This window comes from Lissotriton helveticus, chromosome 5_1 (genome assembly GCF_964261635.1).
Source record: "Lissotriton helveticus chromosome 5_1, aLisHel1.1, whole genome shotgun sequence".
Taxonomy (NCBI): domain Eukaryota; kingdom Metazoa; phylum Chordata; class Amphibia; order Caudata; family Salamandridae; genus Lissotriton; species Lissotriton helveticus.
In genome coordinates this window covers 2,071,951,357-2,071,974,822 of record NC_136065.1, presented here as the reverse complement: position 1 = coordinate 2,071,974,822, position 23,466 = coordinate 2,071,951,357, and the positions used below count along the sequence as shown (strand labels likewise).

The 23,466-nt window shown below is 44.4% G+C and overlaps 1 protein-coding gene across 1 annotated transcript in view; it reads left to right on the top strand.

Moving 5' to 3' along the window:
- The window catches only part of LOC144756308 (uncharacterized), a 30,704-nt gene extending 9,467 nt beyond the window's left edge, over positions 1-21,237 (top strand). The window contains exons 2-3 of the mRNA XM_078646005.1: positions 8,949-9,065; positions 20,883-21,237. Of these exons, the coding sequence (XP_078502131.1) occupies positions 8,949-9,065; positions 20,883-21,019 (254 nt within the window). The 3' untranslated portion in view covers positions 21,020-21,237. The remainder of the gene's footprint in view (positions 1-8,948; positions 9,066-20,882) is intronic.
- The last annotated feature ends 2,229 nt before the right edge of the window (positions 21,238-23,466 follow it).

The following is a 23,466-nucleotide window of genomic DNA, read 5'->3' as shown; positions in this document are numbered from 1 at the left end:
GAACGTATATTTTGTTTAACTACATCCCCCATGTTAACTCTAAGCACATTAGGGACATTTATAACCTCAGTGGGGCCATGGATTTGAAATCTTACAGCATCCCATACAATCCCATCTAGGAGAGGCCAAGCAGTGATGTTAACAAATCCAAGTCTCTCTTCAATCTGTGTGATGAGGAATGGGGTGCCAATGTTCCATTGATATGTCGAATGCATGTTCTCTCCTCGACATAGTGTCCATTGACGAGTCGGAAAAAATAAAACACAAAACCAATTGACATAAAAAGGTGAACCAAAAAAAGCACCAGCCAAATATAGGTCCAAGGCGGAAGTAAAAAAATGTTTTTTAAACAGTCTTACATAAACAGTAATCCTTGAAGTCTTTCTTGATGTGTGTGAAACAGTGTCAAATGAAAATCTGGATTCTGTGGCCAAGCGAGTTTGTAAATCAGGCATCGATAAGTCAGTTGGGTAAGTGTAGTCAGTTTCATCATGTTGAGTACCCGGCAGTGTACTCAATAAAGGACTAGAAATTGCAGGCATCTCAAGGGCAACATCAGGCACAGGATTTGAAGCCGGGGCAAAAACAGAACATCTCACAATCGAAGGACATGAGACCACTGGTGTCATACTAAGAAGAATCGGCCACTCTGTGTATCTTGACATTGTCAATAGAGATATACCTGTTTTCCTTACGACCTGGAAGTGGTGATAAAATGACTGTTCTTGTGCCCTTCACACCAAGCACTGGAACTGGAGCTCGATAAGAGGGACTAAATTCTTTCTTGTTTTCGATCTTCTCCCGAACCACTTCTCCAACTTGGGGTAGCCAGCCAACTACTGGGATCTGCAAAGCATCATCCGAGGTGGAGGGCAAATGTTCCTTTGCAAGACTGTCTCTTGTCTCTTGTAGCTTCTGTAAAACATTGCAATTTTCATCTACGTCAAAGGAGGCAGCAACAGCCGCCGAGTCTAGACCGTCAAGGTCCGGTACGAACATCTTGATACCAAAGAGCGTTTGGTATGGGGCGGACGCGTAGCAGTTGAAGGCTTAATCTGCTGGCAAATGTCACATTGAAAGACATAATCACGCGTCTGTTTGTACTGTCCCTGCCATCAGAAACGCTGTTGTAACTGAGCCACAGTAGCCGAAACGCCCGCATGCGCAGACGCAACTCCTTCATGGGCCGCTGTGAGCAATGTGTGCCTGCGATCCGCGTTGGGAATCAACCTTTCACCAACGTCAGGTATTTTCACATACGGAACTTTATCAGGACTTAAGTGGTATGAATACTTCGAAGGGAATCCCTTTTGATATTTACTTCCCTTCTCAGTCGCAGCAACAGCTGCCAAGATATCATCATAAATCTTACTTTTGGACTGTGTAACTGCTGCAACCAAATATGATGATACTGCTGATTTCGCGGCCTCATCTGCCAACGAATTGCCAACAGAGTGGACTCCCATGCGCTGATGACCTAAAGTGTGAATTACAAACACGAGTGGCAACTGCTCTTTAAGCTCAGCCACTTGGACCCAGATCATTTTACATCTTATTGTGCTACCCTTGGAATCACGAAAATCATTCTAAATCCAAAAGAAGAGGTTCTCATTGTAAGACTGGACACAGTAGTAAGAATCACTCACAATAAGAGTTGTCACACTAGGATCAGCGTACTCCAATGCAAGCATCAGAGCACGAAGCTCTGCCAATTGTGCGGTGCAGTCCCCTAGAGTATCCGTGTGCACAACTCTCGACTTGAACTCATCATTCACCGTGGCACCTACCACAATGGTGCAAGCAGAAACGTATGCGTGTTTAGACCCATGCGCAACTTGCGCTGAACCATCAGTGTATATGCTGCAATGGAAATCCTCCAACGGCCGCATAGCCAAGGTGCCTGATGAACAAATTCATATTGCAAAAACTCCTGCGACTTTAAGGAGGCATCAAAAATAAACGTGACATCCAGAGATGTCAATGATGCTGCCCATTGTATCCATCGAGGGTGCAAATCTTTAGAATTTGGTACACTGGCTTTCGTCACTGACTCTAGTACAGGATACGGGGTAGCAACCAACATGCGTTTTCACTGCGACAGTGCATGCTCCTTAAGAATCGCCATCTGCACTGCTGTCAAAACTTTTTCCACAGTGGAAAATCGCATTTCAGCCGAAGTGTACAAGTGTGACTTGTAAGCAATAGGTACTGTGTCTCCCTTATTAAAAGTAAGGTAAGTGAAACCCACCGCCCCAGGGATCATTCTTATCACTAGGTTGATGTGGTTATCACGAGTCAGTAAGAATTTAGATTCTAAAAGATCAGCCTGCATAAATTGCAAAATAGCTGAGTGTTCTGGCAGCCAGCACGATTTGGTAAAAGTAGGTTGTATCAAAGCATGCAAGGGCTTGATACGCTGGGCATATTCAGGAATGTATGTACGCCCGAAATTCAAAAATCCCAGCAAGGACTGTAATTTTTTCAGAGTTGTAGGAGCGTGCAATTGTGCACATTTCTCCAAGAAGTGAGGAGCCAATCCTCGACCTTCATTGTTGAGCTCGTAGCCCAGGAACAACACTGTGTACTCTTGAATGTGAGACTTTGCAAAGTTGAATTTGTAACCAAAGTCTGCAAAGTTACAAATTATGCGGTCAACGCGACACAGATGCGCCCAAAGCTCGTTGTCTGTGAGATAGATGTCATCCACATGTGAACACGCATCCGTGTCTACTCTCTCTAAGAGAGAGACAATGCAGGCAGCAAACACGCCTTGACTATTCATATAGCCCATTGGTAAACGTTTGTATTGGCGTTGTTTGCCGCCACTTGTAAAACTGGTCCATTGGGAACTTAGGCCATCTAAATTGTGGGCAAAAAAAACATTGGAAATGTCAAGTGTGGTTTTAAACCATTTACGCACAAGACCATCCACTAAAGCAGAGCCGTGGGTATTCTGTACTACACAGGTACGACAATGCGAGTTAAGATGCCGGTAATCCAATACCAAACGGAACGAGCCATCTGGCTTGGTCACAGTAAAAAGAGGGTTATTCATCGGTGACACACAAGTTTCAATTACACCTTGATATTCTAATTGTTCAAGGATTTCCGCAACAGAAGCCTTAGCTTCGCGTCTGATGGGATATTGAGGTTGAGGCTGTGGCGTAGACCGTAAGGGAATCTCGTGGTGTGGGGAAAATGTATCCCAACCATAGTGTGTACGATAGAGAGCCGGCGCAAGGGATTTAGTCCACTCTTCTGCAAAATTCAGCGCATGCTCCTTCGAGACAGTGTGCGCGAAACTAGGGAGGATCACCTCCTCCCCTCTCGGAGCTGCGAGCACAAAAGGTGGGGGCCAGTCAGCCTCCGCTAATAAAATGTCATAGGTAGTCGTAAGATTTTCCCGAAATACCCCTTTTATGGTACGTTGTATGTCACCTTCAACTAAAAGAACTATTTCATGAAGTCTATCAGGGGGAGCTACTCTAGTGTCAGCAGCCTCCACAACAACATATCGGTCAGTCGCTGGCACCTTCAGTAGTGGACGCAGGGCCTCTCGCACTATGGTAATCTTCGCCGCGCTGTCCAGCAAGGTCAGAGCCCATGTCTGATTCCGAAGCTGCGTTCTCACTATCTGTGGCATATCTCGCCGTTAAAGTGGCAACTTTCTTTTCGGTGTTGAATCGTCCTGCTTGCCTTTACTGTCTTTCCGGCGGGGCTGGTCGCGTCCCTGCTGGCCGCCCCGACCTCTGCCGCCTCCTACACCACCGGTCGATGAGGCCAATGATTCCTGAAAAGAACGAGGAGAGCGTTGTTCAGAAACCTGAAAACGATCAGGTGGTTTTATCGTTGCGCGATCGCGCAAGTCATAAATACGTTCTGTACGTGCAGGCACTGGAGATGCAGGACGAGACTCCTGTTTCTGCTGTTGTTGTTTACCCTGTTTTTGTTGTTTTTTTCTGCCAATTTTGCTTTTTAGCCTTGAGCTGTTCGTCAGTTTCTGACTTCTGCCCTTGGAGTTGTTTTTTCTCTTTTGTTGAGAAAGGCGTGAGTCCCAAACTATTACGGCCTACGGTCTTATAAGCCGTCACAATAATTCTTGCTAACTGTCGGGGTTTGTCGACATCGGGTACAGCCTGCAAAGCATTACACACCTGAAAGTTCACAGCATCTCCCTTGACATTCGCAATTATGAGATCGGAAACTACGTCAAAAGTGCCCCATAGGCGTATACCCAATTCAACCGCTGCCTCGGGTCCGTGCTCATCTTGAACACGTCGGAAGGACAGTCATTGACGGAGTGCCGAAGCACCTCGTATACACTGCCGCAAAGTTCTTACCCCAAGTTTCACAGTCATCAGGTTCCGGGACCAAGTCCTTTGGCATGCTAATTGTCAGAATCCTGTGTTTCTCACCAGGAGTCGTGTTAGGAAATACTGCTTCCAGCTGGTCAAACTTCTCGGCAAGCCAGAAAGGAAAATCATCCTCATTCTGGGGGCGCTTGCCCATTACTGCATTCACCATCACAGGACTGAGCTTCATTCCGCCCTGTCCGGCAGGAAGCGCCGCATCGCCCGGGGCCCTGCCCGGGAGATTGCGGGTAATGTACTAACGACCGAATTACACTAATTGCGACTGTATGTAATAGCCGTAAATCTGCAACGGAAACCGCTCCACGTCTAGGATGCGGTGTAAATCCAGACAAAACAGGCCAAGTTGCGCTTGGAATGGACAAAGGACCTAACCTCGGAGTTAACAAAGAGTGGGGTAGGGCGCCATTAAACTAAACTGTGTGCTGCCAGGCATTAATAGGAACTTCCTGTGTCCTATAGTGAACATATTCCTGTGGCATGGCAGTCGGAGTGTACCTGTCGAACACATTCGTTTTGCATTCACAGCAGAGAAGGTAACCCACGAGTAAAAAATGTCATATGGGTAAGCTACTTCCACACTCACCACCATGATCACAGCCATGCCATCCACAGGGACATCATAAGTCTGCAAATGATTGCGAACCACAATCCGACTATGCTGTGGAATATCAACGGCATTAGCCATAGGGACACAGGAAGAAAGATGTTCAATAAAAACTACGTAGCACAACTGGGTAGTAATTCAAAAAGGAACCGTTTGAAAAGATTCAAGCTTGAAAAGACCTATGTAACTATAGGTAGGTTTGTCCAACACCACTGTTAATTGGAAAAAATAGCGAAGGGGTTGAGGACTGAATGAAGTACTACTCAAGTGTCAGGTAATAAGACCACCAACGGTTGGGCGCCATGTCGCAGGGATCCTGCTCTCACACAGAACTGTGCATAGAGACTTGGAACCTCAGTGAATTTGGGTGTGCCAAAACTCACCTTAGTACCCAAAATCCCCTACCAGACTAGCAATCAGTGTCTCAAGCCTTCCTTTCCGGCAGGACTCAGAGAGTGGCTTTAGGGGCCTTTGAATCCGACCCTTTTGTGCTCCCCTGCGGAGTTCATCAGGGGTCCTCCCTGAGTCCAACTCTTTTTAACGTGTACGTATCTACCCTGGCTCCAGTGATCAGATCTTTTGGCTTCAACTTAACATCATACGCAGATGACACACAGATAGTGGTGTCACTGCTACCGGGTGAAACTGACAGCACAGCAGATAGGTTCAGAGGCTGCATGCGTGAGGTCAGCAACTGGATGGCTGAAAACTGCCTCAAATTGAATTCAGCAAAAACTGAAGTGATGCTGTTTGGGTCCAGAGATAACTTCTGGTCCCCACGCTGGTGGCCAGAGGAAATGGGGACCCCCCCATCACCGGTCACGAAGGTGAAAAACCTGGGTGTACTGATGGATGACTCTCTATCCTTCAGGCCTCAAATAAATGCCCTTTCCTCAACTACCCACAATGTGCTAAAAACCATCCGGAAAGTCTTGCCGGTTCTAGCGGATGAGCACAAGAAGACAGTGGTCACAGGTTTGGTGATGTCCCGATTGGACTACTGCAACAGCCTTCTGCTGAATGCGCAACAGGGGATTCTAAACAAACTCCAAATTCTGCAGAACGCAGCTGCCCGTCTGATTACAGGTACACCCAAACTCGCCTCGACTGCACGGGACTTGGTGAAGCTACACTGGCTACCAGTTCGCAAAAGAATAATCTTTAAATCATTGTGCGTGGTCTTCAAGGCACTGAATGGCCTTGGCCCCCCACTGTATGACCTTGCTCTTCCACTGGTACATACCGGCAAGATCCCTTAGGTCAGCCGAGCAGGGGCTGGTGGTAGTCCCAAGAGTCAGGAAAGCTCGTTGGGGGGGTAGGAGCTTTTCCTTGGGCGTTGCGAAAGCATGGAACGCACTGCCGCTAAACCTCAGACAGATGCCTGACCTTCTATCATTCAGGAGAGCTTTAAAGACCTGGCTTTTTACACACTAATTTCTCAGCTCTCACACACTAATGTCAGTCAGCCAGCGCCAGGACACCTCCGGGTAACAGCGCGCTCTAAAAATGTGAAAAATAAATAAATAAATAAATTGGTTCTTACAAACTCCCAATGTTTAGATAACCCAGAACATGGACTTAGAACACCTCGGGTAACGTGGAACACATGAACACTCTTTCGTTATACCAACATATCAATCCAGAACGAGGAGTAAATGAAGACACGTGCAAGTTTGAAATGTTTATTTCTAATGCAGTGTACTCAAGCGCAGTATCTTAGCTAATACAAGCAAACATTATAAGAAACAAAGTTATCAGCATAGTTAGTAGTCCATAAAATACAAAGGGAGAAAGCATGTTAAAATGTTAAAGGGAAGAAGGCCAAATAGCACCTAAGTCTTACCCTCACTTGCTAGTATATTATATTATATCTAAAGAAGGTCTCTTTGGGTTTTAGGAGGGCGGCCCCATACCTCTGATCTTAGTGGAAGGGGATCACATCATCTTCCACCAGCTCTCTACATGCGAAGAATCATCAAGTGTGTGTGCATGCTCTGTGCAGTGCACTATTAAACGCGCCTAAAGCCAGAGTTGGCCGCAGCTGCATATGTGTTATGTCTAGAACTTGCACAGATCAGACCTCACAACAACCACTGTGTTGAAATAACCTTGAAGACCTCGGCATTCACTGTTCAGACATAGCTTACCAAGCAAAGCTGATACAATAGCAAAACATATTATTCTCGTGTGAAGCAAAATATTCTACTAGGCTCAAAGCTCTAATAACAATATGTGCCGTGTGCAAAAGCAGCAGAAAGGTAAAATGGCGTTCAAACTTCTAATAAGCTCATGCTAACTTAACACAGTATGAAGGCAAAGCATATCTACATGACAAAACTTAATATACCATGTAATAGTATAACATAATATAACATGCTATGCTATAACGTAATATATCATGCTATACTATAACTTGTTATAACACACTAAACGCCCACACAGCTAGCCAAGCCAAGCTAACCATGGTTTTACCACAACCTCTTTAAATGAACATACGTCTGCGGCTCTGGAAAGGCTTGCTCCAACTCAGAATCACCCATTCAGCAGTCCAAACTGAAGACCTTGAGAGATGGCGACCGTTGGTCAGAAGTCATAGCCACTTTCTGATTCTGGCTTGCGCCATTCTTTAAATATACTAACCACACATGACCGAAGTAATGTTGATTACTCTGCTTAGTTGTGTATGTTTTCTGATTGCAGCACAACTGCTTCATAATAAACTACAATAGTTTCATTAAGTATTGTAAACTTTAGTCATGTCTTTTGTGTATTATGGACGTGCATGAGTGAGAAATGAAAGGTGATGATCTGTTTCCACAGTTAGCTTAGAGACTAGAGGTTCATGTTCTAGATTGCCAAAACACCTGTTACTCTGGGAAGATTAGGAGTTCAGGTGAGGCACTGTGAGGTAGTCAGATCTGGACCTTCATGTACTGATGTGCTAGAGAGACTCAGGGGCATATTTACCAGCCCCTATCGCCACATGAACATCACTTTTCTTTACGTTCCCGTGGTGATTCAGGCTTCGTCGTATTTACAAGGCAGTGTTAAGCCACTTCATGAAAGGGGCGGGCAATGGGTGTTGCATGGGCATTCTGCCGTAACACTCATCGATTTTGATGCTCCCGATATTTACAAGGGTGGCGTTAATATGGGGCATCACCAAAATTCATACTAAAAGAAACTTGGTCTTAACATGGCCCTACGAGGAGAAAAACTTATTTCTCCTCATTTTTGCAGTTTCTTTGTATGCTGCATTGTACAGCACACATACAAACAGCAAAACACCATTTATGATTGTTTCTGTGCAGGAAGGTGTCCCTTCCTGCACATAAACAATCATTTTAAAAATGATGAGTTGCAACTTCTATATGTGCTACACAAAGCAGCGCACATAGAAGTTACAAATCGCTATTTAAGATTGTTTATGTGCAGGAAGGGACACCTTCCTGCACATAAACAATCATTCCCACAACGCAGGCACCCTTGCACCATGGTGCAAGGGAGCCTGCGTAGGCACTAGGCAACTGTAATTAGCGTCAGCGCAAGGGGGAATGCAGGGCTGCACCGTATTGGTGTAAATAAGGTGCAGCCCTGCTTTTAAAAGGTGGCCAAGAAGGCTAACGCTGTGCTCCATCATTTTTCTTGTAAATATGCCCCTCAGTCGCTACATTCTGACTTCCTGTTATCCCAAGGCACAATTCTGTTTCCAAACAGAATCCCTGCAGCAGGGTGCTACCAACGATGGTCTGGTACTTAGTCAATGTGTCTCCTGAGTAGTACTTGTGCATGTCCATAGTAGCAGTTATAACTACCACTGGAGATGTCTGTGGTGTTGGGGATACATCTTCAGAGTGTTTTAGGAAGCACCTCTTTTTGTTTTTAGTGGTTCAAGCTTGAACCTTTAAAAGGATATGGTGTCTGATGCAATCACTCCTGCAGTGACTCATGTTATTCCTTCTCTGTTGCAGCGATGAATACAACCCAGCCGCTCCTGGTGTGCCACAAGTGTGATTATCCATGCATAACTGAGAGCACAGCCACATGCAAAGCTGGAGAGATGTGTGCCACCTCTAAAGCCCACAAAGGTAAATATTCGTCAATTGGCAGTGCCACAGCCTTTGTTCTATCACCTCGCTGTGTGTGCAGGACGTTTTTGTTACTGTTAAAAGATTCAGAACTTCAGTCTGTGAGCGAAGCTTGACTTTTTGCTGCCCGTGCACATCTACTGCCCTGTCAGATCCGGATTGGTACATAAGCTTGCACTGTGGTGATTCATCTGATTTTCTGTAGGTGTGTTAGGGTAGCTTGCAATGATGCTGGTTGGCTGTTGGTTAGCTTTGAGAAATCTTATGCTGCTTCTGAATGGTCTTTGTTTGATCCTGTTGTGTGAGGGAAGCTTGCACTGCTGTGGGTAGGATTGCATCTGTTCTTGTGGTGTGAATGAGGAAGCTTGCAATGCTGATGAGTGGTCTCTGTTTGATCAATTGTGTGGGGGGTGAGTGTGCACTGCTGTGGGTAGGACTGTATATGTTCCTGTGGTGTGAGAAAGCTTGCAATGCTGCTGACAGATTTCTGTTTGGTCCAGGAAAGCCTGCACTTCTGCTGGTAGGCCTGTATCTATAACTCTGGTCTGAGGAATATTGCTCTGCTGCTGACTGATCTCTACTTGCTCCAGTTGTGTAAGGAAGCTTGCATTGTAGTTGTTTGGGTGGCATCTGTTGTAGTCGTGTGAGGGAAGCTTGCACTGCTGCCTGTTGGCAGGGCAGTATTTGTTGCTGTGCATTGACGATGCATGCACTGCTGCTGGTAGAATTATCAGTTGTTGTAGTGTGAGGAAGTTTGCATTGATGCGGGTAGGGCTGTATTGGTTGCTATGCTATTGGGAAACTTGCACTGCTGCTAGTAGGACTGTATCTGTTGGTGTGCTGTGGAGAAGCGTGCTCTACTGCTGACTGTAAGGAAGGTTGCAATGCTGCTGGTTTGGTGGTATCTGTTGTAGTCACATGAGGGAAGCTTGCACTGCTGCTGGTAGAACTATTTGTTGTTGTGGTGTGAGCAAGCTTGCACGTATGCTGGTAGGGCTGTTTCTGTTGCTCTGCTGTGGAGAAGCTTGCACTGCTGCTAGTAGGACTGTATCTGTTGGTGTGCTGTGGAGAAGCATTCACTGCTGCTGACTGGTCTCTTTCTATTCCAGTTATGAGAGGGAAGCCTGCACTACTGCTGACTGATCTCTATTTGATCCAGTTGTGTAAGAAAGCGTGCAATGCTGCCGGTTGGGTGGTATCTGTTGTAGTCACATGAGGGAAGCTTTCACTGCTGCTGTCAGGGCAGTATTTGTTGCTGTGCTTTGATGATGCGTGCACTGCTGCTGGTAGAACTATCTGTTGTAGTGTGAGCAAGCTTGCACGGATGCTGATGGGGCTGTTTCTGTTGCTTTGCTGTGGAGAAGCTTGCACTGCTGCTAGTAGGACTGTATCTGTTGGTGTGCTGTGGATAAGCATGCACTGCTGCTGACTGGTCTCTTTCTGTTCCAGTTATGTGAGGGAAGCCTGCACTACTGCTGACTGATCTCTATTTGTTCCAGTTGCGTAAGGAAGCTTGAAATGCTGCTGGTTGGGTGGCATCTGTTGTAGTCACATGAGGGAAGCTTTCACTGCTGCTGGCAGGGCGGTATTTGTTGCTGTGCTTTGATGATGCATGCACTGCTGCTGGTAGAACTATCTGTTGTTGTAGTGTGAGCAAGCTTGCATTGATGCGGGTAGGGCTGTATTGGTTGCTATGCTATTGGGAAGCTTGCACTGCTGCTAGTAGGACTGTATCTGTTAGTGTGCTGTGGAGAAGCATGCTCTACTGCTGACTGATCTCTATTTGTTCCAGTTGTGTAAGGAAGCGTGCAATGCTGCTAGTTGGGTGGTATCTGTTGTAGTCACATTAGGGAAGCTTGCACTGCTGCTGGTAGAACTATCTGTTGTTGTAGTGTGAGCAAGCTTGCACGGATGCTGGTAGGGCTGTTTCTGTTGCTGTGCTGTGGAGAAGCTTGCACTGCTGCTAGTAGGACTGTATCTGTTGGTGTGCTGTGGAAAAGCATGCACTGCTGCTGACTGGTCTCTTTCTGTTCCAGTTACGTGAGGGAAGCCTGCACTACTGCTTACTGATCTCTATTTGTTCCAGTTGTGTAAGGAAGCATGCAATGCTGCTGGTTGAGTGGTATCTGTTGTAGTCACTTGAGGGAAACCTGCATTGCTGCTGCTGGCAGGGCAGTATTTGTTGCTGTGCTTTGATAAATGGGTGTTCCAGTTATGTGAGGGAAGCTTGCACTACTGCTGACTGATCTCTATTTGTTCCAGTTGTGTAAAGAAGCGTGCAATGCTGCTGGTAAAGTGCAGGACCAGACTGGGCGTAGCAGACATGGGGCGTTTTACCGGTGGGCCGGAAGGGTGGGGGACAGTTTTGGACTGGTGGGGGCCGTTTTTGGTAGTAGGGGCCAGCGCTCTCTACCGAAATCAGCAACAGTATTTCCTACCAGAATGCAATCCCCCCTCCCCTCCACTGCCGGTCTGAACTCAATTGCCAGGGCCGGGTTGTGTTCCCAGTCCAGCCCTGGTAGGGTGTTATTGTTATTGTTAAGGGAATTTTGTATAGCGCACTGTCACCGGAGGTATCATGGCGCTGAAAGGGTGCTGAGGAAACAGAGGGATTTTAGCGGGATTGTGGGAAAAGCCAGGTTTTTAATGATTTGCGAAATTGAATCAGAGTACCGGAAGTCCTAACTGAGAGGGGGAGAGAGTTCCAAAGTTTGGGGCCGAGAAAGGCAAATCTTCGACCCCCAGATCTACAGAGTTTGAAGGGAGGGACCACCAGAAGATGTAAGTGAAGTGATCTAAGGTTACGTGAGGGACAGTAGGGGCAGATCAGGGATTTCAGAAAGGCGGGACAGGAACCAGAGAGAGATTTGAAAATAAGACAGCCAACCTTGAAGGCAGCCCTTAGGCTAACCGGGAGCCAGTGTAGCTTGATAAGGAGGGGTTTGGCGGACTGCCACTTCGGAATCCCGAGGGCCAGTCTCGCCGCCTGGTTTTGGATGACTTGCAACCTATTGATGGAGCATTTGGGCAAGCCGTAATAGATGGAATTTGAAAAATCCAGGCGGGAGAGAACAAGGGCCATGATGACTTGAAGCAAGGCATCGGGAGTAAGAAGGTAGGCCACCTTCCTGATCCTGCGCAGTTGGAACATGCAGGAGGAAACCACTGTCCCCACCTGCGGCCCCAGAGAGAGCCCAGCGTCAATAGTGACCCCGAGGCTTTTCACCGAGGTTACCGGGGAGGGAGGAGAGCCAAGCTCTGTCGGCCAGAAATATGGACCCCAGTGGACGGCGCTCTTACCCGGCAGGAGGAGCTCCGTCTTACCGGGGTTCAATTTCAGCTGGTTCTGACACATCCACTGAAAGATATGGGACATGACTGCCTGAAAAGTAGGAATAGAAGAAGAAGAGTTTAGAGAGAAAATGAGTTGTAGGTCGTCCGCGTAATTGAAGACGCGGACGTCCCACTGCCTCAGAGAGGAGAGAAGAGGGCGAAGATAGAGATTGAAAAGAAGAGGGGATAAAGAGGAGCCCTGAGGGACCCCACAAGGCAGATGTTCCCTAGGGGCCCTAAATGTACCTAGGCTGAGGGACTGGGATCTCCCCATAAGGAAAGATTTCACCCAGGCCAGCGCCAGGCCCTGGATGCCGGCCTGTTCGACACGGTGGAGGAGGATGTTATGGTCCATGGTGGAACCTATTGTAGTCACGTAAGAGAAGCTTACTCGTTGTTATAGTGTGAGGAACCTTGCACTGCTGCTGGTAGGCAAAGGGCCAATCTTCTTGGGTTAGGACGCATCAAGCTTACTTCACAGCCAAACATGGTACAGAAATTGCAGCATTTAATATTAGAAAGTGAACAGCAAATATGTAAACCTATATAAATCAAACTGCACACATTTCCTATTTTCGTCCCCCCTAGTGATACCAGACCGGTTATCCCATCCAAGCTGACATAGTACAGAAAAGATATGGAGACCTAAAGTAACACATTGCAGACCATACATTCTTCCAGGAACTACATAGCATCTTGTCGCGCTGGAGCACCTCTTGAACTCTGAGCCGCGCCCCAGGTAATCCCAATGGTACCTGAGGTAGGACTAGGATTTTTGAACCAGAAGTAGGACCGCACCCCCCCCCCGTCCAACATGGCCCACCCCTTGCATAGCCTCTCCTGAAAATAATGGTGACCCCCACATCCTAGAGCTCTCCAGGATGGTATTGCCATTTTTGGAGAGTGTGAGCCGCAGTGTGAAAAGGTCCACCGCCAATCCTTTCCCTTTCTCAGCAATCTCACCCAGGAATACACTGAGTTCTGACTGAGATTGGTGAATGCCGTCTTTGCCAAAGAATTCAGAATTGGCAGGAGCTGCAACTAAAGCCTGGTGGTATTTACGGCTGCCATCTTCAAAACAATTCGCAAAGAGTTATCAAGTTCTCTCACTGACTTGTTTATAGCCCCAGACTTAGCCCTGCTGACCCGCCGTCCATGAAGAATCACAACAGGCCGCTTGGCAGTAAGTGGTGAAGCTTGGCTAACATCTAAATGAGTCCCTTGTAAATAATGTACGTCTTTTATGATCATCCGGGAAATGATTAAATAAAGATTATTTGATTGACTGATTGATTGATTGATTGACTCCCTTGTGAACCCCTTGCCTCCCTAAAGTGATCATACTGGTGCCCCAACATGAATCAACAGAATGCAAACCCAAAAATATAGCAGCTGAGGCAACAATATAGTTCATCTGAGTCTATCCCAAATTGATGAGATGGTGCGCAACCAGGGCAGCACCAGCTGCTAAAAGGGGCCACTGATGAAGCTGAAAATACAATGAAAACCAATCAAGCGGCACTCAAGAAAGCTGCAACTTCCTATTGCCACAAGGTTACACTTCAAGTTTTCTTTAACTCACATTTTAAAAAAGCAACACTACCAACATGTTTCATTCAAGAGAACTTCTTCAGGGCATCAGTATTAATTGTGCGCTTCAAATAGATCCAGCCCACAAAAAAAGGCCTTTGGTATTAGGAACAACATTTCTCCAAGTGATTGCTGAAGAATACTCAAATATGTGCAGAGGTGGACACCAGGATCGGTGTTCCACACTGCAACCAGAAACTCAGTGTTTCGTGTGTAGCATGAATCAACAGAATGTCATGCCTGGTAATTTAACCAGCCTCCAATGCCGCCATCATGTGCCCTAACTCGAGTTTGCATTTGCCCAACCAATGATTTTCCATCCCTGGCTTCGCTTCTCCACTCTCCTTCTTGGCGAATACACTTTCAAAAAATGAATAAATGTACAGATGACACTCTTTGATCTCTTAGGTTTATAGAAAGGAAGAGTCTGCTAGCAGGCATGGTTGAACACGACTCACGAGCCCTAAGTCTCAAATGTGGTCTATCCAGATTCTGATTTCGTGGGAGAAGAGGATTGTCACCACTTTGGGTGGTATCAGAACCCCTCACTGAAAGTACAGGGTAGGAGCATCACGTGGAAATTAGGGGTGGGCTGAATTTGCGCAATCGCATTACGCAAATCTCCGCGAAACGGTAAAATATCTCCACGAACACGCAGAAATTCCAATTGCTTGTTCAAGATGCTTTTTTACTGTTCGCAATTGCTGTTTGCGTGCTCGACGGGAAAAATCTTGCGAACACGCATTTCAGAACGCAAACAAGCAAAAAATTTTGCAAAGTCGTGGAATGCACAATTTTGGGGAATTTCGCATTCTCCGCGGAACGCGAAATTACCCAAATTCCGCAAACGGAACTGAATTTACAGCCCAGGCCTAGTGGAGATGAATCAGGACATAAATGCACATCAGAGTGACGCTTTGGCTAATGGTGATGGCCCGCTAGTTTGATTTTACGGCGTGGTCTCTGGGCTTCCCGTGTTTCTTAGAGCATCTTGCTGTGGGATGTCCCTGACTCCCACAGAAGGAGCAGATGTGTTTACCTTTACATGTGCCTACCTCTATACATCATTTTGGTTGAATTGCTTGCAAGCATTTTTCTTATTTCCCTGTTAATTTATCAGAAAGGAATGGTTCAGTCTAGATGCACTCTTGGCCACCTCAAACTCCATGTGGTACAGATTCATGACCCTCTTATCATATGCAATTGTGAGTCTAAAGGCCTTCATCTGTCGGGACTTTATGTCATACCGGATCCGTGCCAACCCTGGAATGTCGGATGCTTCAGTACTGCTTAAAGAAAAGTCCCCTTTACAGATGTCCTCCTCTGTTTCTGCAAAGCATCCAGGGGATAGACCCCTTATGGCACACCATTGGGTTATTGTTACCAAAACTGGTTGCTAGGTCAACCAAACTATGTGCAGCATCTCAGATGACTGCCACTGGTCCTCCATCGCTGTTAGACACACAAGCGAGCACTGACTATCCAGCTCCCTGATGACCCACGTGCGAGACTCCTAGCATATTGGCTAGAACACTTATGGCTAGCCACGGGGGTGGTGACTGGCCAAGTGATACTGACCCTCCCCCTCAAAACCCCATAGTAGGGTTTAACCACACTGTAGGGCCAAATTATACTGACTCTCCCTCAAAACCCTGTAGTAGGGTTTTACAACCGTGTAGGCTGTGCCAGCCCAATTGTGTGGCCACTTCCTTCTCCATACCTGCAGTATTTCCCAAGTTTGTAATATCTGATTCTACAATGGTTCGGATTCTTATTTATATAAAGACATTAGTGACTTTAGATGATTCATATCAATGATCAAAGAAATAATGAAACAGTACCCTTCAGAAATGTATCAAAAAAGGTTTTTTCTTTAGTAAGAAATATTTGTATACATATACAGGCCAATACAAAAAGTGCTCCTAAGATTACACAAACATATGTTAATAACAAAGACATGTAAGCATAAATATTAATAGTGGAGAACAAAGGTTATTATATACAGTGACACGTTTGCAGAACCACAAAAACAAAAAACACTTAAAGCTTCGTTTGATTTTTTTGCCTGGGAAGGCGTTGACGACGTTTCAACGATAGTCATTTAGCAGTTCATCATCAGGATAAAAACACATAAGTAGCAACTGTCAATCAAAACTCAGGCAGCCCGAGGGCGCCATGATCGCTCAGTGAATCAAACACGATGCAGTTATGCGTGGCCAAAGGGAAACCGGGAGGCTATTGAATGCATGGATAATTTGGTTCCTTTCCCGGTCCTGTCCAACAAATTGGATTCTTAGATGAAAAGGCCCTTCGAGTATAACCACATTCCATCACGGCATCACACAGTACATGGAGTTTGGAATGCGGTGATACTCAACATATTACGCCAAAATTGATAACGCCGTGCTCCGTCGGGAAATTACCTTTACATCGCGGTGATCTTACCGCAATGCCATTACAACGTGGTTGTTACAACGACTTGTAGTAGACAGCGCGCTGTTATCATACAATGCCATTACTATGCAAGTCATTAAATCGACTAGTAGTAGACGGCACGCTAAGATTAGGAATACTATAGTTTACCATTCCAACACCTTCCCTACAGTTGTGTAGGCTGGAATTGAAATAGTAAATTATACATTTCTAATGTCAGCGCGCCATCTACTGCAAGTCGATGTAGTGACTTGCATAGTAATGGCATTGTATGGTAACAACGAGGTCGTTGTAACTACCCCATTGTAATGCCACGCAATGTAATGGCTCGCGTTGTAACGAGTCATATTCGCTCAGTCAATTTCAAAATGCAGGGATGCGCCGTATTTACAAACATATGGCACACCCCTGTGCTTCCCCTAGCCTGGTGCTAAACAAGCTGCCTACCGCCATTTTGCTAGGGTGCCTGCGCTGCAGGGGTGATTGTTTATGTGCAGGAAGAGACACCTTCCTACACATAAACAATCTTACCAGGCGATTTTCTCTATCCATGTGTGCTGCAGAAAGCAGCACATGTGGAAAGAACAATATACGCGGAGAAAGAAATCAATTCTCCACGCATCGCCTGATTAAGACCAGGTATTTTCGGGAATTTTTTTTTGCCGCTGCCCCATACCATGTAAATATGGGGCAGCATCAAAAAGCATTGGCTGTTGCAATGGAATGCCCACTGCAACACCCAGTGCCTGCCCCTTTCATGCTAAGTGTTGCGTGAATAGGGGCATTCTCTATAAGGCTGACTTGTAAATAAGTCGAAGGACTTGTCGCCACCAGAATGTCTCAAATAGCATTTAATCCTTGAACATATGCCCACAAGTGTCCCTTGCAGCCAGCTGCTGAAGCGTGCCCCAAATGCTGAGGTGCTGGTAGAGAGAGCCAGACACAGAACTCCTCAGCAATTGTCACAAAAGAGGTACATCTCAGGGAGGGTGAGCTTCCAGCTTGTAGGTGGCCTTCTCCACACATTGTGACGCCTAATCCATCTGCTCCTCAGACAGTCTGGCGCCGTCGCCAGTGAATGCACGCTTTCTTAGACTGTTCAATGTGCAATCAAAACACAAGGTCTTGCTCACTAATTGATTAAAGAACATTTACATTATTGTGCACGTGGCTATTGATGTTACACTAAGTCAGTAGGACCCTCAGTCAAGTATTTAATTGCCTGGAAATTCCATTTCCTGCCACCTATACTAAAGGCAATGTCTGTGCCCTTTGCCTTCCTGACACGAATGAAATGTACATCCGGAATTTACGTCTTGTGACATGTTATATATTACATAGTACCATTCTACACAATCTTGGCAAAAATACCAACCCATGTATTGATGCCAAAAAACTTCCTTGGAGTGTCTGGGGCACCATGAGAACGCTGGAGTCAATGGATAAAGAGTTCAAAATGCAATTGGTCGCTATTGATGGGAACAAATTAAATGTCCCAAAAAACAAGCACAATTTTACAGTTCTCTAGGAGCTGAAGGGAGATGTCTATTTGATGACGCTACTCAGAAAGAGACATCTAAAGGAGAAGTACTGTAGCAGGACTCAAAAAATCATAAAAATGAAACTAGACATGCAGGTCTAGTAACTTTAATAATCTACTCGACCTAACTATAATCTACTTGTCCCATGAACTGGTCTCAAATTGTGTGATACTATGCAAATATTTTGTCCTATGGAGCTGTCATTTTCTTTATTATCACATAAGAGAGCACCTTCAAATATGCATGTTCACTATTTCTACTGTCCAAAAAACTATTTTATTTACTAGTCTAAGGGGCCAATATTGGGCAGAGTCCCAACAGACTAATTAGGATGCGACCAAACGCTGTTCAGTCACAGTCCTATGCTTTACAATGGGAGCATGTATTCTGAACGGAATGCATGCTCCCATTGTAAAATAGAAGATGCCCCATGGTAGGAACCTCAAGGGAAATTACAATTGAGTAAGCTCTGTTCAAGTCGCTTACAGTTAGTTCACTCAAACCACAATTCTGTTAACTTGTCAATGAATTAAACATTATAGTTGAAGAAGAGATAACAACAACATGGGTATAGGGATTTTGAAACCTAATTTTATATTACTAGAAAATCATTGATTGTAGAGGGTACAGAAATCAAAAAATCAATCAACACAATATAACCAGAAGTAAAACAATACATAGGGTTAGATAATCTTCTTAGTTATAATTGTGGACACCTTTTCACAAAGTATTCATAGGCAATCTGAAAAGTTTACACAATACCAAGATTGCCTTAACTGTAATAAAGTGGTGAATAGGTGTATAAGTGGATGTTTCGGTCAAATATTGTGTTTGTCCGTTAGACCATCATCAGGACTTTACTTTGGTTGATAGAGAAGACCCTTTGCATTAGGAAAAGTCAATGATTGACACAACTAGTCGATCAATGAGCTTTCTGCTCAAGCAAAACAAATGCTGATAGTGAAACGCAGAGAGCCTCCAGGTTAGAACGCTCGCTTGGTAGTCAGCAGGTGAGCAGTGGGTCGAAAACAACAGTGGCTAAACACGCTATGAGGCTCATTGAGGTATGTTATAAGACCCCGATAAATGCAAGTGCAATCAAGCAGAAAAGGAACACGAATTTCTGGTAGTAAAACCAAGAGAATCTCCAGGTGAGAACTCTCGCTGAATAGTCTGCGTGTCGGAAAGGAATGCGACGGACATATTACAATGAGGTTGGAAAGGTTCCAACCGGCTGTCGGAGCGTTTACCGACAGCATCGTAACCGGCCCACAAATGTTTGCTCCATGTATAACACAAATTGAGCCCATATATAGGGTACACATGATCCCTGGCTTGCCGCTTAGTTCCCTAATAGCATAGTCATCTTGGCAGGAGCAATAATAATTCCCAGTTCATGTTTAAAAACTCACTTGCACGGTCATTTTAAGATAGAATATTTTGCATTGAAATGGCCACACAACTCTTCCACATGTAGTTTTACTGGTAATAGTGCATAAACAATAATTGGAAATTGTGTTTCAGTAAAAATATTTAAAATGTGCACATCACCAAGTAAAATGTTCTAATTTTTTTTGATCCTATAAATATATGTTCTTCACCACAGAATTACAAAAATGGGTATTCATGACTAGGGAAATATATTTTAAATGTTTGAACAGTTCACTTAGCTATTTCAGTGTTGTGTTAGAAAACAAAGACTGCCATCTTACAGTCTTTAATTTAACATTCTTTAAACAGTTCAATTGTCAAACAGTTCATTAAACAAAATCCTCTAACTTCAGTCACAGAGAGAGAAATAAATGTAGGAAGACAAATTGACTTTTGACCTCTGTCTCAAAAAGCCAGCAAATGTGAGAAGATAAGATTTTCAAGGCATTTGTATTGCTCTTTCACTTTGTGAGCAATAAAGATGCTTTACATCTTGTTACCTTGCCACAATTGCTCTGCTTTCAGAGGCATAGGTTAAAAGCAGTTTATCTTCCTACGTTTACTTTATGTTCTATGACTAAAGTTGGAGGATTTTCAGCTCCCCAGAAAAGGGTGAGGAGTCTCTAAAAATAGATCACCAGTGGGTGGAGTTCTGGAGCCCTGTACGCAGAGCTGCTGCTTTGCTGAAACTGTTCAATGCGTACATCAGAGATGGCATCACCACTGGCTTTGCTGTCCACTGTATGTGTTTGAGGGAAGTGCGCACTGCTGCCACCTGTGCTGTACCTGTTCTTTATATTTGATGGAAGCTTGGACTGCTGTGAAAGGAAGAGAGACTTGGACTGATGCTCCATTCTGTATTTACAGAGAGAGCAAAAATAGGAAAATATAGTGTAAAATGGTAGTCAAGAATTTGGGGCACACGCTTCTGAACTCCAACTGCACCAACAGTTGTGCATCTCTTTATGACTGACACTATGCAGTGACCGTGGTATTCAGTTACAGCCTCCAGCAGTGACACCTGTCAGCAGTGACACCATTGAGCAATGACAGTGGTAATCAGTAACAGCCTGTAGCAGTGACATAACTGAGCAGTGCCACAATTAAGCAGTGACACCCATGAACAGTAACACTCTCAAGCAGTGCCAGTTTTACTCAGTGACAGCCTCCTTCAGTGACACCCGTCAGCAGGGACAGTGACACCCTTCAGCGGTGACAGGTTTAATCTGCCACCAATCAGCAGGTACGTTCTTGGGCAATGACAGCCTTTCGCGGTGACAGTATTAATCTGCAACCAATCAGCAGGTACGTTCTTGGGCAGTGACAGCATTCAGCGGTGACGGTGTTAATCTGCCACCAATGAGCAGTTATGCCCGTCAGCAGTGACACCCTTGAACAGTGACAGTGTTCATCTGCCACCAATCAGCAGTTACGTCCTTGGGCAGTGACAGGCCTCAGCAGTGACACCTTGTTTTTGCATTTACCACAGGTCTCCATCATATCACCAAGAAAGGATGCCTGGCTCAGGAGCGGTGCTCAAAGGAAGAGCCTGACAAGTATCTGAACATCGAGTACAAAGTGTTCCACATCTGCTGCGACACCGCGCTCTGCAACAAGAAGAAGTAACCCTATTGCGAAGCCAGTCTTGTCGCGATAGTCACTGGCAGGACACTGGTCTCACGAGCGCCCTGCAAGGGGATCAGTGTGGCCTTGTCACATTGGCCACAGTTACTACTGGAGTCAGCCACAGAGGGCTTCCCACTGCCCCTCACTAAGACCACAAACACTGTTTATATCACAATCTGTAATCTCCTCAATAAATATTGACTCTCAGTATTGCTCAACTGTTTGCAGCTCATTTCTTTTGTTTTTTTAAAGGCATCTCATGAAGAAAAGTTTATACACCTCATCCACAAAATATCCCATTACAAATTGTGGACTAATGTCTGTGAATTCATGAAGCTGTTAATCCTCTGAGTCTATAAAAATGCAATAAATAATAGTGTTTGTAATTGCACTTTCACCACAGAGTATCTTGGCGCTGAATAACAGATGTTCATTGTTACCAAACTCAACAGGACACATTTTATTGACCTCAGAAGGATGAAAGGTGAGTGGGCCAGCCAGGGTGTGAACCTATGACCATGAGGTCAAACACAGGCCCCTGCAGTGGACGCATTAGTCCTCTAAACCACCAGACCCTGATAATCAATGAAACCTATGAAAGATATATAAATCTGCATTTACACCCAACACAAAATTGGTACATTTTCTGCCTGGAGAAAATGAGCTTGTTTATGGTGAGGAGGGAGGTGCAGTTGCAGCATCCCTGTATTAATCTTACTGTCTCCATGTGCATTTTTTCCATTTTTCACCCACTGACCCTCCCATGGCGACATAATATAGTCCGTAGACTAATTGTACTGCAGTGATAAATGTCATTTATGACTATAAGCCTGTCTGCCCATTTGCCTTTATCTGCTGGCATTTATTGATCAAAAGGATGAGTGTGATGAGGTGAGACCCACTCAAGAATTAATTCACATCTATTTAAATAAATTGCAAAACTTTGTAGATTCTTTAGCAAGAATACTTTTTTACGATAGTTCTTCTACTGAAAATTTTTTTTGACAAGATGTTTCTCCACAACTCCTCCTTTTGCACATGCATGCTCACAAATTAAATTCTACAACCTTTTAGAAACTTTCTTAGTTCTGCAGTAAATTTTTCAAAGTTTGCTGACAAAACAACTTTGCAACCAAACACACAGCAAATACTTGCCCTTTTCTTCGCATATCATGTCCGTTCCTGTACTTTTAACTGTAGGCTCTAAAACAAGTATCACATTGACAATGGGGCAGATGTAACAAAATACCTATTTGCCATTCTCAAATAGCGATTTTTTGAGAATCGCTATTTGAGAATTGCAAAATGGTATGTATATAAAAAAATCGCAAATTTTTAGCGATTTCTTAAAATTCCTTAATTGCGATTAGCAAATTGCAAATCGCAATTAAGGAATAATTTCTCATTCATTTCTATGGGCCAGGAGTCCCATCGGAATGAATGTGAAGTTATTCTCAATTTGCAATTCGCAATTTGAGAATCGCAAATTGAGAGTAATTTCAAGGGTACAAGGGTGTCATAAGGACACCCTGATGCACCCCTGAAATTTACATGTGTGCGCATATGGCGCACATGGATGTATGACGTTACAACGCATACTTTTACCACGCCTACCATTACCACGCATTTTTTACAACGCAGGATCCATGACAACGCATACCATTACCACGCATGTATTTACAACGCATATACCTTTACAACGCATACAATTACAACGTAAGTATTGGTAAGTATATAATATTTTTTAATATTTAATTTAATTAAAATTAATATAATGTAATTTAATTTAATTTAATTAATTTAATTTAATTAATTTAATTTAATTTAATTTAATGTAATTTAATTTAATTAATTTAATTTAATCAATTTAATTTAATGTAATTTAAATTTAAACCCAAAACTGACCTTGAACCCAAAAAAATACCCCTTTTACCCAAAAACCCAAAACTGACCCTGAACCCAAAAAATACCCCTTTTACCCAAAAACACAAAACTGACCCTGAACCCTAAAAATACCCTTTTACCCAAAAACCCAAAACTGACCCTGAACCCTAAAAATACCCCTTTACCCAAAAACCCAAAACTGACACTGAACCCTAAAAATACCCATTTACCCAAAAACCCAAAACTGACCCTGAACCCTAAAAATACCCCTTTACCCAAAAACTGAAAACTGACCCTGAACCCTAAAAATACCCCTTTACCCAAAAACTGAAAACCGACCCTAAACCCTAAAAATACCCCTTTACCCAAAAACTGAAAACTGACCCTAAACCCTAAAAATACCCCTTTACCCAAAAACTGAAAACTGACCCTAAACCCTAAAAATACCCCTTTACCCAAAAACTGAAAACTGACCCTGAACCCTAAAAATACCCCTTTACCTAAAAACCCAAAACTGACCCTGAACCCAAAAAATACCCCTTTACAAAAAAAACCAAATAATA